Source organism: Scyliorhinus torazame, chromosome 5 (assembly GCF_047496885.1).
Source record: "Scyliorhinus torazame isolate Kashiwa2021f chromosome 5, sScyTor2.1, whole genome shotgun sequence".
In the NCBI taxonomy this organism is placed as follows: domain Eukaryota; kingdom Metazoa; phylum Chordata; class Chondrichthyes; order Carcharhiniformes; family Scyliorhinidae; genus Scyliorhinus; species Scyliorhinus torazame.
The window spans coordinates 211847274-211862283 of NC_092711.1; the positions used below are offsets into that span (position 1 = coordinate 211847274).

General features: G+C 45.4%; 1 protein-coding gene across 2 annotated transcripts in view; it reads left to right on the forward strand.

Moving 5' to 3' along the window:
- LOC140420926 (sodium- and chloride-dependent neutral and basic amino acid transporter B(0+)-like) overlaps positions 1–15010 on the forward strand; it is a 113645-nt gene that overhangs the window by 45114 nt on the left and 53521 nt on the right. For both annotated transcript variants that reach the window (XM_072505083.1, XM_072505084.1), the window contains 2 exons: positions 6841–7008; positions 9380–9518. In XM_072505083.1, coding sequence (XP_072361184.1) covers positions 6841–7008; positions 9380–9518 — 307 coding nt within the window. The remainder of the gene's footprint in view (positions 1–6840; positions 7009–9379; positions 9519–15010) is intronic.

The window sequence follows — 15010 nt, forward strand, 5'->3', positions numbered from 1 at the left end:
GAGTCAGAAGAGGAAAAAGATAGTGACCAGAAAGAAGGCATTGACCTATTAACAAGCAGTTTTATGCTGGTAATGAGGGTGTTGGTTGCAGAATCCTTCAATTGTGCTGTATTGGACAGTGGCTGCACATCTACTGTGTGTGGAATTGACTGGTTAAAATGTTACCTGGACTACTTGAATGCTGAAACTCATAACAAGGTTAAGGAATTTGAAAGTTCCACAAGTTTCAGGTTTGGGGATGATGATACTCTGAAGTCGCTGAAAAGAGTAGTGATCCCTTGCAATATTGCCGGAGTGAATCATTTCATTAGCACGGATGTTGTATCAAGTGAGTACCTTTGCTTCTGATAAGACCATCGACGAAGAAAGCACACATGAAACTGGATATTAACATAGATTAACATAGAATTTACAGTGCAGAAGGAGGCCATTCGGCCCATCGAGACTGCACCGGCTCTTGGAAAGAGCACCCTACCCAAGGTCAACACCTCCACCCGATCCCCATAACTCAGTAACCCCACCCAACACTACGGGCAATTTTGGACACTAAGGGCAATTTATCATGGCCAATTCACCTAACCTGCACATCTTTGGATTGTGGGAGGAAACCGGTGCACCCGGAGGAAACCCACGCACACACGGGGAGGATGTGCAGACTCCGCACAGACAGTGACCCAAGCCGGAATCGAACCTGGGACCCTGGAGCTGTGAAGCAATCGTGCTATCCACAATGCTACCTTGCTGCCCCATGGAACAAGATAAGGCAACAGTTTTGGGAAAGACGGGGGACTTACAATTTACACAGTCGGGACACTATTATATTCCATTTCTGACAAATAATATTTCAAGTACAGTTGTTAAGGATGTGTTAATGGCAGTTGAAAATTGAACTTTAGCTGATAAAAAGCTTGTTGTATTAAAACTGCATGGGCAATTTGCGTATCCATCTTCTCAGAGGCTGAAAAATGTATTAAAGGACGCAGGGATAAGGGATGAAAACTATACTAAACTGATAGAACCAGGTTAGTGATTGTTGTGAAGTTTGTAGGAAGTACAGAAGGACACCAGCACGACCGATAGTAACCCTACCTTTGGCCAGGGCTTTTAACGACATTGTGGCCATGGACCTTAAGATCTGGGATAAAGCCAACAGTATATTTATTTTGCATTTTGTAGATTTAGCAACCAGATTTAGTCAATCAACGATTGTCCGAAGTAAAGAAAAGAGAGTAATTCTGGATCGTGGAAAAATGGATAGGTACAGGAATCGGCCCACCGGCAAAATTCTTTCCGGACAATGGGGGACAATTTGCTAAGGATGAGTTTGGGGATATTTAGGAATATATCAATTATGCATACGGCTGCGGAAAGCCCATTTAGTAATGGCGTGTGTGAAAGAAACGTAAAATTCCGTCCATTTTGGATGACCAGCCTCCAGTTTGGGAAGGGACTACAATTCGCTCTGCCTTTTCTGAGCATTTAAATGCATTACATAGCAGCAGAAAAGCTTTTTTGGAAGCATGAGTCTCTGAAAGAATTCGCAGAGCTTTAAGGCATAATGTACGGCCATCAAATACCGTTTTTCAGCAAGGAGACATAGTATAATATAAGAGAGACAATTTTAATGAATGGAAAGGCCCAGGGAAGATTATAGGCATAGATGGCAAAACAATTATTTTGCAACATGGCAATCAAACTGTTAGGGTACATTCATCAAGGATAATGGGTACAGATTACAAATTTTCAAATTTAGACAGAGCAGACAGACATGAAGAGGACCATTGGCCGTCTGGTACGCATGTGTTACAGAATTATGAGGACCAGTTAACTGATATAGTCAGGGGGCAGGATTCTCCCATCGGGCAGCTAAGTGTCGACGCCGGCGTAAAAACAGGAGTGTTTTTCTCCAGCGTTGGCGCCAGTTCCGGGACCCCATTCTCCGGCCCACAGGGAGCCAGCACGGCGCTGGAGAGGCCCACGCCGCTCCAGACGCCGATCCCGGCGTGAACCCGGAGACCTGGGTCCGCGCATATGCAGTTGGGCTGACGCCAACTAGCACATGCGCAGTGGCCTTCTTCCCTGCGCTGGCCCGACGCCAAATGGCGCAGGGTTACAGGAGCTGGCGAGGAGGAAAGGAGACCCCCAGCCAGATAGGCCAGCCCGCTGATCGGTGGGCCCCGGTCTCAGGCCAGGCCACTATGGAGGCCCTCCCAAGGGTCGGTCCCACCCTCCCCAGGGTCGGTCCCACCCTCCACCCCGCTCCCCCCCCCCACATGCCGCCCCCAGACCTTTCAACGTCGAGGTCCCGCCGGCTCAGAAGTTGTTAGAACGGCGCCGGTGGGACTCAGATTTTTTTGAGTCCCGCTCAGCCCATCTGGGCCAGAGAATCGGCGTGCCATCCCGTGCCGGCCCGTACCGGAGAGTTGGCGCATACCCCAACCGCGCTGTGCCAACCGCGCCGATTCTGCAGAGAATCGTGTCCCTGTGTCGGGGCGGCGTGGTGCAATTCGCGCCGCGCTGATTCTCTGACCCGGCGGAGGGTCGGAGAATTCCGCTCAGGGTTTCTGTAGAGGAACACAACACTCCTGATGAATTAGAACAGGCCATTTTTCCGAAACGACAACTGCCAAAAGTTGGTACAAAAGTGACATACTTGCCTGAAGGGTCTAGTCAATGGAACGATGCAACTGTTATTAGTAGAGCAGAGAAGGCTACTGGAAAGTATAAACATTGGTTGAATGTACAGCATTCAGGGGAGGGAGTCAAGACAATGGATTCGGAACACAAAGTTCGAAAATGGAGAGCACAGAAACACAGTGCCAGTTCAGATAGTACATCAGATAGTGAACAGGTCTGCAGGAAAAGGTCGAGAACTATTGAAAGGACATCCCGCAGCAGAAGGGAAAGATCAAGCAGTAGCAGTACAGAACGAGAAACCAGGCGGGAGAGGGGACGTAGTTTATCAAGGTCTCAGAACATGAGTAAGACTACGAATACTAATAGGAGTAGAAGCCGAAATGCATGTGGGATTTTGGTGGCTTCCAATTAATTAGATGAAAAAGTTATCAAAGATGCCGAACTGCATAGTTGGAGTGCATTTGGGGTATACATGGAAGTACTGGATAGGGGACAAAGAGCTCTGTCCCACAGATGGATTTGCACGGAAAAGGTTCTTTCAGATGGAACTTATAATGCAAAGGCCAGGTTTGTGGCAAGGGGATTTGAAGAAAACTTAGAAGATCAGGATTTAAGGGTAGATTCACCTACAGCAGGGAAGGTTATTTTAAAGGTCCTCTTGGCTCTATTAGCCACAAAGGCATGGGAATGCAAATCTATAGATATAAAAGATGCCTTTTTGCAGGGGCATCAGCTCCAGAGAGACATTTTTCTCTGTCCTCCTAAAGAGGCAGCTAACACAGAAGGGGTACTCTGGAAGTTGAACAAATGTGTATGTGGATTAAATGATGTGTCTAGAGTCTGATATTTTTCGGTAAGGTCAGTTTTGATAAAGTTAGGCTGTTGCCAGTTGAAAGCAGATCCTGCAATGTTTTACTGGCACTATAAAGGAAATCTTTCTGGCATCTTTATGATGCATGTCGATGATTTTTTGTGGGGTGGGACTAGTGATTTTGAAGCTATTGTAATCTCTGGTTTGAGGAAAGAATTCAGGGTTGGAAGTCAGACTTCCGGTGCATTTAAATACATTGGACTGGAAATCGGACAGACTAAGTTAGGGGCAATGTTACGTCAGTCCAATAGCAACTAGGCGTGGCCGGGTTCCACAAAAAGATGCAATGGTTTCAAAGTTGGAAAAAGAGCAACTGCAAAGTTAAATTGGGCAACTGAATTGGTTAGGTAGACAGACTAGACCGGGCATGAGTTTTGATGCCTTAGAGTTGAGTACAAAAATGAATGATCCCAAAGTGGAAGACATAATGAGAGCAAATAAAACCTTGGCCAAACTAAAAATGCAGGAGTGTGTTTTGAGGTTCCCGGTTTTAGGTGACCTTAAGCACTTGAAACTCATAGTTTATAGTGATGCGTCCTATGCAAATTTATGTGATGGGGTTTCAAGCGCAGGAGGTGTTATAATTTTCCTTTCGGGGAACAATGGTAAATATTGCTCTCTTGTGTGGGAAACAAAGAAAATAAGGAGAGTGGTCAAAAGGACTTTGGTTGCTGAGATGTTAAGCCTTGTGGAGGCGGTGGATATGGCCTTTTGTATATCTCAGATATTGACAGAAATTTGGGGATTAGGGGATTTGGGTAAAATGCCTATTAACTATCACATTGACAATAAATCCCTGTGGGAAAATGTGCACTCTACAAAAAGTGTCAATGAAAAAAGGTCAAGGATAGTCATCGCAAGTTTGAAGTAGATGTTGGACAGAGGGGAAATTGCAAAAATTAAATGGGTCAACAGTAGCTATCAATTGGCAGACTGTTTTACAAAAAGAGGGGCTAGTTCACATAAACTTTTGGATATTGTTAATGAAGGGCGTCTGTTTCTGTGACTGTTTTTTTTTCTTCCAAAAAAAGATGAAAAAAAAGAAGGCGAGAAATTGCGTGTGTTTTTGAGTTTCTTGAAATTTTGTTTTCACCTAATTGTTATTTTTTCTCCAAGGAAGGGGAGACTGTTAAGTAATGGGTTCAGAGACATTCTAATTAGTTGCCTCATTTATGTTAAGTATCCAATAATTGACACTGATATGTAAAGGGGCTTCAGGTGGCCTTTGTGTCAGGTGATGTGATGATGATAGAGTTTTGTGCAGAGTCTGTTAAAGTGAAACAAGGGTGTTTGTGGAAAAGGAGCAGAACCTTTGACTCTTTATACAACAGCAGCTAAATGTCTATCATGGAGGAACATAGAAAGATTCAAGCTGATTTTCAATCTTGAGGGACAGCTGGAGTTATTGCGGAGCATCAGGGAGAGTAAGAGTTTCCTGAAATCTTAAATTCCAGGAGATAGTCACCCCAGTGTCCCACAGGCTGAAAGTGGTCAGGGCAGTAGATGAATGGCCATTCAGAGAGTCGGATAAGGCAGGCCATGCAGGAGTCTTTTATGCTACTCAAACCGTTATTCAACATTCTTCAATGCTGGGTGTGTCAAAGCACTGAAGCATTGCTGTTGAACTGTGGCACAAATGGGCAAGATAATGTATAGGAGAGAACACCATAGAGTAGAAATACAATCACTACAGGAGTTTCTATAGTTGGCGAGGGCAGTCATTTTTGTAACCATCATTGTGAGTTCTACATGATGTGTTGCCTACCTGGAGACAGGGAAAAGCACATCACAGAGAGGGTGCAGAATGTTTTACAGTGGAAAGGAATGAGGCAAAAACTGTGGTACACATCTGTCCCACTGACATAGAGAGGGCAGGTTTTAAGATCCAACTTTTTGATATTCAAGAAATCGGGAGAATGTTAAAAAATAGAACTCCAAGTGTTAGTAATCTCTCTGGATTCCTCCCTGTGCAATGAACTATCAAGGATAGAAATGGGAAGATAGGGAAGGTTAATGTATGGCTTGCATCATGGTGCAGCTGAGAGGGCTACAAATGTTGACTCACACTGGAGAAGAAAGTAGTAGCGCATTAGGTAGGAACAGACTAAGAAGGACAATAAAGAATACAGAGGTAACTTAGAAAGTATGCATGTGGGTGCTTAACATTCAAGCTTAACTGTGTTCATCAAAATCGAGAAGTGATAAAGGGAAATAGTGTGACAGCAATGATTAGCACTTTCTTAACCTTGACCCTCACCTGAGATGTGGTGATCCTCAGGTTAAATCACCACCAGTCAGCTCTCCCCCTTGAGGTCATCTGGGACTATGGTGACTTTACTTCCTTAATGATTGGGGAATACATTGTAGTGTTGATAAAAATAGGACATGCTTGAGAGATCAAGGACAAAATGTATTTGGTTAAAGCTGAGAAGCAAAATAAGGAAGCTCACTCTACTCAATGTATCCTATAGGCTCCAAGTAGTAAGAGCGATAGAGGGACAAATCTGCAGATAAATTGCAGAGTTATGCAAGAACTGTCGAGTGAAGAGAAGTTGTTGGACTGGGTACAATTTAGATCAGCAAGCACAGGAGAAATGAGGGAAGTCCTGTCAGAAACCCTTTGGATAAACACAAAGATATGAAGGGGTGAAGATGGGTGGCCAACTGGGAGAGCATTAGAATAGTCAAACCTAAACACAGGCATGAATGGTGATTTCAGCAGTAGATAAATTGAGACAGAAAATGTTCAGCTGGTGGAAGTAAACAGTTTTGACAATGAAGTGGGTTTGTGGTGGGTAGTTCATCAAAGGGTTAAACACAACTTCAAGTATTCCGCCTGGCTAAGATGGACGTCATGCTGAATGTATCAGAAGCAACTCTCCAGGCCATCCGCCGCTCAAGAGCAAAGTCATTGAAGACCAACTTTAATGAGCAGAAGATGTCTGTTAACTTTGGTTCTCTCTGCAAAATTATTCCATCTTCCTGAAGTTTTAGCTGCCGCTGACCCCGTTTTCTCTGAATTAGGAAAGTTTCTCTCCTCTCTCACCTTCCGTGGGCTATACTGGTTTTGCTCTACTTGTGCTTTTAAAAAAAGATGTTTCGCGAATTAAACATTGCGGCATCTTATTTGTAATACACCAGAAAAATGCAGCTTCGGCCGCGTTTGCACCTTAAATTTAGAAAATTATCTAAACATGAATAGTCGAACATCACTGCTCTACTGATAACAACAGAACAAAATTGCTTAGCTTTACCAAATGCATCCACGTGAAGTAACTCATTTCACATCAATAGAATTGAACCTAAGTTCTCTCTCTTCATTTCATTTGAAGGTGTTGGGATCACTATGGTCCTAGGATCAGGATTTGCTACGATTTCCTACACCTGCATCACCGCCTACAGCCTGTACTACTTGTTCGCCTCCTTCCAAACCCCCCTGCCGTGGGCAGACTGCCTCAGTTGGTGGGGCGCAGATGAAAAATGCAGCAGGACTCCCAAAGGTACCGTTGAACGTCTATTGGGTAAAGTATAGAGACTGGCTGTTCAATTTGACTCTGGGAAACAGGCTGAGGGGAGAAAGTGTTGACATTAGTGTGGTAGTCACCACTGTTGTATTATATTGTATATATGGGTATTACGGTAAGGCCCCTGTACTACAGGTACGGGGGTAGATCCCTGCCTGCTGGCTCCGCCCAGGAGGCGGAGTATAAATGTGTGTGCTCTCCGAACAGCAGCCATTTCGTAAGCTGCTGTAGGAGGCCACACATCTCTGTGTAATAAAGCCTCGATTACATTCTACTCTCGTCTCGTCGTAATTGATAGTGCATCAATTAGTTTCAATGGTCATCTCCATTTTGATATTGCAGTAGAAATGTTTAGAGAGAAGTCAAGAGTAAAAAATCACTGGGCTTTCAGGATAGTCACGAGTCAGCATCAAACCGATTTTGATTAAATTTAAAATAAATTAATGTATTTTCCATGGTATTGCTCATTGACACAATTTATTTTAAAACAGTGTCTTTTTTTTAACCCTCTAAATCTCCCAGCTTGTTACCTGTTCTTTGATTCTTTCTGCCTTGCTTGCTCAATCTTTGTTTTTGTTTCACCTTTTTATCTCCTGTGTTTGTGCTTCTTGGATGTTACTCTTGTTCGAACACAAGAAATAGAAGCAGGAGTAGGCCACCAGGCCCTTCAAGCCTGCCCTGGTATTCAATACAATCATGGCTGATTTAAGCCATTTCCCCGTAGGCCGCTCTCTATGCCTCGGTCTATCAAATATTTATCCACCTCCACTTTAAATACTTTTTTAAAAAATTTAGAGCACCCAATTAATTTTTTCCAAATTAAGGGGCAATTTAGCGTGGTCGATCCACCTACCCTGCCCATCTTTGGGTTGTGGGGGCGAAACCCATGCAGACACGGGGGGAATGTGCAAACTCCTCACGGATAGTGACCCAGAGCCAGGATCGAACCTGGGACCTCGGCTCCGTGAGGCAGCAGTGCTACTCACTGCGCCACCGTGCTGCCCTTAATTTAAATACTTCAAATGACCCAGGGGATTGTTTAACACAGGGCTAAATTGCTGGCTTCGAAAGCAGGCCAGCAGCACGGTTCAATTCCCATACCAGCTTCCCCGAACAGGCGCCGGAATGTGGTGACTAGGGGCTTTTCACAGTAACTTCATTTGAAACCTACTTGTGACAATAAGCAATTTTTATTTTCATTTCATTTCCCCCACCCTCTGGGGCAGAGAATTCCAGAGATTCACCACCCTCTATGGGAAGACATTTCTGCGGACCTCAGTTTTGAATGACCTGCCCTTTATCTTGTAGCCATGTCCCCTTGTTCAAGACTCTGCTATCTACCCTGTCGAGCCCCCTCAGGGTCTTATATGTTTGAATAAGGTCACCCCCTCACTCTTCTAAACTCCAAGGAATACAGATGCAGGCTGTTTAGCTTCATCCCAGGCATTAGCCTGGTGAATCTCCATTGGACTGCTTCGAATGTTACTATATCCTTTTTTAGGTAATGGGGCCACAACTGCATGCAGTATTCCAGATGCGGCCTCACCAACACCCTGTACAATTATAACAAAACCTCCCTATTTTTAAATTCCCTTACATTAAAGGCTAAAATGCCGTTTATTGTCTGAACTGCCTGCTAGCTTTTTGTGATTCAAGCATTGGAACACCTAGATCCCCCTGAACATCACTCACCTGCAGTCTCTCTCCATGTGGATAATAATCTGCCTTTTGATTCCTCCTGCCAAAGTGAATGACCTCACACTTCCCCATATTAAACCCCATTTGCCAGGTTTTCGCCCAGTGACCCAATCTATCCATACGCTACTGCACAATCACAATATCCTCATCACAACATGCCCTCCCACACTACAGTTTGTGTATCTCTGCTTGGCCAGAATATTTTTCTCATTCTTTCTCTGACTGTATGAGCTTATTCCTGTTTATTTCCCATCTTTTGGAAACTTTCTTCCTCAATCTCTCAGCCTCTTACAAACATATTCCACTTTTTTATGATTCCAATGATTTGGACTGTCTATTGGACAGTGATCGGGCTCCTTCCCAGAAAAACGCATCAAAAGGTGGCCGTGATTTGTGGAAAGTAACCCCTTCAAAGACATTTGCAACCCTTAGTCCCACGCAGCATTTATGAAATTTGACTTGGTCTAAACCAGCTGCTCACACTGCAGACAGACAAACTCTCAGAATCCAAGAGCACCGGTTAAATACCATGAAACAAAAGTGATTGGATTGATTCAATCAGAATGAAAGTGACCCTGCTTGTATCACTCGAAATGACAGCATCATTCCCAGTGAAATGTAATACTAAAACACATTCCCCATTTTCTAGATCCACTCTGCAATCTCACTCTGGATGATGGATATTTTGAAATCGTGAATACAACATGGCTGCATGTAAACAATGAAACTTGTCCAAATGGATCCGAAATCTACGTTCCTCACCAGGGTCCAAGTGAGCAATACTGGGAGTGAGTAAATGAACTCAGATAGCTGCACCTAGAATTGGCAGAGATTTTTTTAAAGTGTTTATGGGATGAGGGCGTCCTTGGCGACGCCAGCATGTATTGTCCATCTCTAATTGCCCTTGAGAAGGTGGTGGTGAGCTGCCTTCTTGAACCGCTGCAGTCTCTGTGGTGTTAGGGAAGGAGTTCCAGGATTTTTGACGCAGGGATAGTGAAGGAATAGTGATATATTTCCAAGTCAGGATGGTGTATGGCTTGGAGGGAAACTTCCAGATGGTATTCCCATGTGTCTGCTGCCCTTGTCCTTCTAGATGGTAGTGGTCATGGAATTTGTTGGTGCTGCCTAAGGAGCCTTGGTGAGTTCCTGCACTGCCTCTTGTAGTTTACACACTATTCTGGCACTGTGCGTCAGTGATGGAGGGGGTGAATGTTTGTGGATGGGGAACCAGTCGAATGGGTTGCTTTATCCTGGATGGTGTCAAGCTTCTTGAGTGTTATTGGAACTGCACTCATCCAGGCAAGTGGAGAGTATTCCATCCCAATCTTGATTTGCGCCTTCTCGATGGGAGGCAGAATTTCGGGAGTCAGGAGGTGAGTCACTCGCTGCAATATTCCTAGCCTCTGACCCACTCTTGTAGCTACTGTATTTATATAGCTAGCCCAATTCAGTTTTTGGTCAACAGTAACCTCCAGGATGTTGAAAGTGGGGGATTTGAGGGTGGCATGTGGCGCAGTGATTAGCACTGGGACTGCAGCGCTGAGCACCCGGGTTCAAATCCCGGCCCTGGGTCACTGTCCATGTGGAATTTGCACATTCTCCCCATGTCTGCGTGGGTTTCACCCTCACAACCCAAAGATGTGCAGGTAAGGTGGATTGGCCATGCTAAATTGCCCCTTAATTGGAAAAAAAATAATTGGGTACTCTAAATTTATATTTTTAAAAAAGTGGGGGATTTAGTGGTGATAATGCCATTGAAGGGATAGTGGTGAGATTCACTCTTGTTGGAGATTGCCATTGCCTGGCACTTGTGTGGCACAAATATTACTTGCCATTTGTTAACCAAGCCTGGACATTGTCCAGGCCTTGCTGAATTTGGCATAGACTGCTTCAGTCGCGAATGGTGCTGAACATTGTGCAATCATCAGAGAATATCGCCACTTTGTTATGATGGAGAGAAAGTCATTGAGAATGCAGATGGTGGTGGTTGGGTCTCAGGCACTACACTGAGGACCTCCTGGAGTGATGGACAAGGACAAGGAGCAATCCAGAACATGGATAATTAATTGGGCAAAGCCAACTCGATGGGTTACGAATATATCTGAGGCAAATTAGTTGAAATCAGTTGGTGGAGAACACGATCACTGAGCAACAGACAACATTCAAAGGGATAGTATTGGCAATGGCAAGATATATTCCCTCAAAGTGGAAAGGTTGGACAGATAAATTTACAACACCCTGAATTACGAGAGAGATAGAAGTGAAGAGGAAAAGGAAGAAGTACTCATATGACAGATGTCAGGTAGAAAATACAATGGAGAATCAGACTGAATATTGAAAGACCACAGGAACCCAATCTGAGCGTCCGTGAGCAGGTTATTGCTGAGTAAGTGCCGTTTGATAGCACTGTTGATGACTCCTTCCATCACATTGCTGTGATGGAGAGTAGACTGATAGGGCGGTAATTGGCTGGGTTGGATTTGGCCTGTTTCTTGTGACACAACTGGGCAATTTTCCACGTTGACGGGTAGATACCAGTGTTGTAGCTGTACTGGAACAGCTTGGCTGGCGGTGCGACACGTTCTGGAGCACAAGCCTCCAGTGCCATTGCTGGAATATTGTCAGAATATTGCAGTATCCAGTGTCTTCAGCCGTTTCTTGATATCACTTGGAGTGACTCGTATTGGCTGAAGACTGACATCTGTGATGCTGGAGCCCTCCGGAGGAGACCAAGATGGTTCATCCATAAGATTGTTGAGAATACCTCAGCCTTACCTTTTGCACATATGTGCTGGGCTCCTCCACCATTGAGGACGGGGATACTTATGGAGCCTCCTCCTCCAGTGAGTTGTTTAATTGTCCACAACCATTCTCACCTAGGTGTGGCAGGACTGCAGAGCTTAGATCTGATGCATACATTGTGGAATCGCTTATGCTGTTTGTCATGCAAGTAGTCCTGTGTTGTAGCTTCACCAGGTTGACACCTCATGTTTTGGGATGCCTGGTATTGCTCCCGGCATGCTCTCCTGCACTCTTCACTGAACCAGGGTTGATCCCCTGGCTTGGTGATAATGGTAGAGTGGGGAATATGCTGGGCCATGAGGTTGTAGATTGTGGTTGAGTACAATTCTGCTGCTGCTAATGGCCCACAGCACCTGATGGATGCCCAGTCTTGAGTTGCTAGATCTGTTCGAAGTGTATCCCATTTAGCATGGTGTAGTCCAATAGGTGAGCAGGAACTAGGCCAGTCTGATTTATAAATGGTCTGATATCTATTTCTTCACGGTGGCCTTGAATGTTTGAATGGCTCTCTCAGCCAGTCCATTTGAAACAATGGGGTAGGGAGCAGTTCAAATATGATGAACACTGTTGGTTCTCATAAAATATTGGAATTCTTCACTGGTAAAAGCAGTCCCAATATATGAGACCAGAACCTTGGGCATCCCCAGGGTGGTGAATGCCTGTCACAATTTATCTAATGTTGCTGATGAGATCATGGATTTCATATTGTATATTTCCAACCTTTTGGAATGAGCATCAATGATAAACAAAATTGAAATGTCGTCTCACCCTTGGGCGACCTGGCCACTCCCAAGGGTGCATGAGGGCCGCAGAAGGCAAGTGTTTCTGTATTTGACACTGGCCACATTGTTGGACCAGATTCTCTATGTCGATATCCATCCTGGTCCACCACACGTAACTGAGTTTGAGCATCTTTATTTTTGTCACCCCTGAATGGACAGAGTGTGGCTCCTCTAGCAATAGCTTCCTAGGGGGTGGGAACAACCACCTTTGCTCGCCATAATAATGTGCCGCCTTCACAACTTAACTCATCTTTTCTTCTCTCAAAGAGTCGTAGCTCAGACCTGTTATCATAACACCAGCCATGAAGGACCATGGGTTGAATTCTCCATCATTGGGACTACGTTCCCAAGCCGGTGTCAAAACGGTCGGGATTTACGCCAGAAAAAACTGGTTCAAAGGGGCACGAATTCCAAGACCTGCAGGGGGCTAGCAGGAACCCGGAGTAGATCTCGCGGCTTTTGCTGCAGAAACGGGCCCCCGTATTTCCGGGTTGGAGGCCGCGCATGCGCACGACGGCGGCCTCCAGCGGCCACGCCATGCTCGACGGCGCACTCAGACCACAGAGCTAGACCCTCAAAGGAGACCCCCCCGATTGGCCGCGTGCCCAACCCTCGACCCTAGCACAAGCACTCCATGGCCGCCTATAAGGCCCCCCCCCAGCCTCCGATCGGCCCGCCCCCAACCAGGGCGAGTCCCCAGCCGCCACGCGAGTATCCCGACTGGAGCACATTAGTTCCACGCCGTCGGGACTTCGGCCTGTTGGGGTAGGTCCCAGGCGACACGGTGTACTCCCCGAGTAAGCCACTTTCTGGGCCCCGCAGAATCAGTGAACCGGCGCCAGTCCCGATTTCTTGCGGGAACTTCGATTCTGCGCCCCCGCGCCGGTTGCGATTCTGGCACAAGGGTGAAGAGAATCCAGTCCCCTGTGTTTGACTCAAGATAATAAGAGATATTTTGGGGTCCAAAGCTTGATCTGTCTCGCTGACACTGTCAACGTGCCAAGAAAGCAAGAACGATCTCCTCTGGCGCAGTCCTGGAGGCAGCATACTCTGAGGTAGGGGAACGTGGCTCAAAGCATCCGCATTCAACATGTGGGTGCCCAATCTATGTTGAAATGTATAGTTGCAGGCTGTTAACAAAGAGCCAGCATTGGGCCTTAGCCAAAGCTATGGAGGGTACGGCCTTTTACTCTCAAAGTAACCCCAGCAGGGGTTTATGATCAGTAACAACATGAAATGTTGTCCGTGGATAAATTGGTGGAACTTTATGACTCCGAATATTGCGACTCGTCCCTCCTTCTCAATTTGGGAGTAAACTCCTTCAGCACTGGTCAACTCCTCAAGGCACAAGCGATTGGCTTTCTGCATCATCGACCATCTTATGGATTCTATTCCATAATGGGTATCACAGGTAAGGATTATCTACTTTGATGAGTCAAAATGGACCAAGAGATTGGATGACTGTGAAGCTAGTTTAACCTGTTCAAAGGCTTCCTTCGGCTGCTCTTTCCAATGTCATCTCCGGTGCTTCTTGATTAGTGTGTGTAAGTGTAGTTATGCCACCCTGGTTGTGGGCACGGTCAACTCCAGCCCCAAAGACCCATGAGTCCCAACGTAAGTAAATTAACCACTAATTTTTATATTTTCCTGATATCTTTGACCCTCGACTGCTCCAATGACTTACAGGTATCAGATTTGTTAGTAAAATACAAAAGACGTGTTAATTTACAACAAGGTAAGAGTTAAACATGCAATGGCAATAATCGAACAACGATCTGCAAATCTAGTTACTCCCCAACTCCATCCCACCCTCCACCCACTCTTGCACACAAGGCAGACGCACAGTGGTGAAGCTGAAGAATTAATATAATGGGGGTTAAATGGGACAAGAGATGAGAATCTTTGCTGCTGGGGTAGTGTCTTTATCGTGATCTTCTCAGAATATGAGGTATTGAAAACCATTGGTTGGTTTGGATCTTTTAAAACCTGCCTTCAATTCAACCCCGCAGGCTGCAGGAATTCCTCTGGAGAGTCACCTTCACTTGTACATACCTCCACCAGACTGGCTCTCAGTCTCACTGAGATAGTATCAACATTCCCTACCTGAGAGTTTACAGCAATTTCACCGTCCACTCTGCCTTTCAGCTGCTGGTCCAGTCTTTGTGCAGCGGTTCTGGCTGTGGGATAGATGTGAGAGAAGGGGTTGGTCTTCAGGACCTTTTAGGAATCTCAGGAGCGATATCAGACTGAGCTTTTTCCTGCTTTTCAAACAGAGTGTTTTGTTATGTTTCCTTTGTAACATAAGCGGCTTCCTTGTGTTACATTTGTCAAAGGAAGGTCCAGACGTGTAGATAACTTCAACACATTTATTTACACTATGTACACTTTTATAACATGAGTTCGACACTACTGCTAATCCTATTGTAGTTACCTAAACTGACTAACCAGCTGCTGTCTTCCACGTGGTGGGTGTAATATTGAATCAACCCTGTGCCTCTCCTCACTGACTGTCTCCACTGGCCAAAGGGCAGTGTATGGGTTGGTGTAATGCCCCCCTGTGGTCGTGTCACCTCCTTGTGTATCGTGAATGTCCATTGGTAGCCTCCTATCTAACTTATCTATTGGTTGAGTGTGTGTGTGTGATGTTTCTGGTGCTCCCTCTAGTGTCTGGCTAGCTTACATGTATTTACAGTATT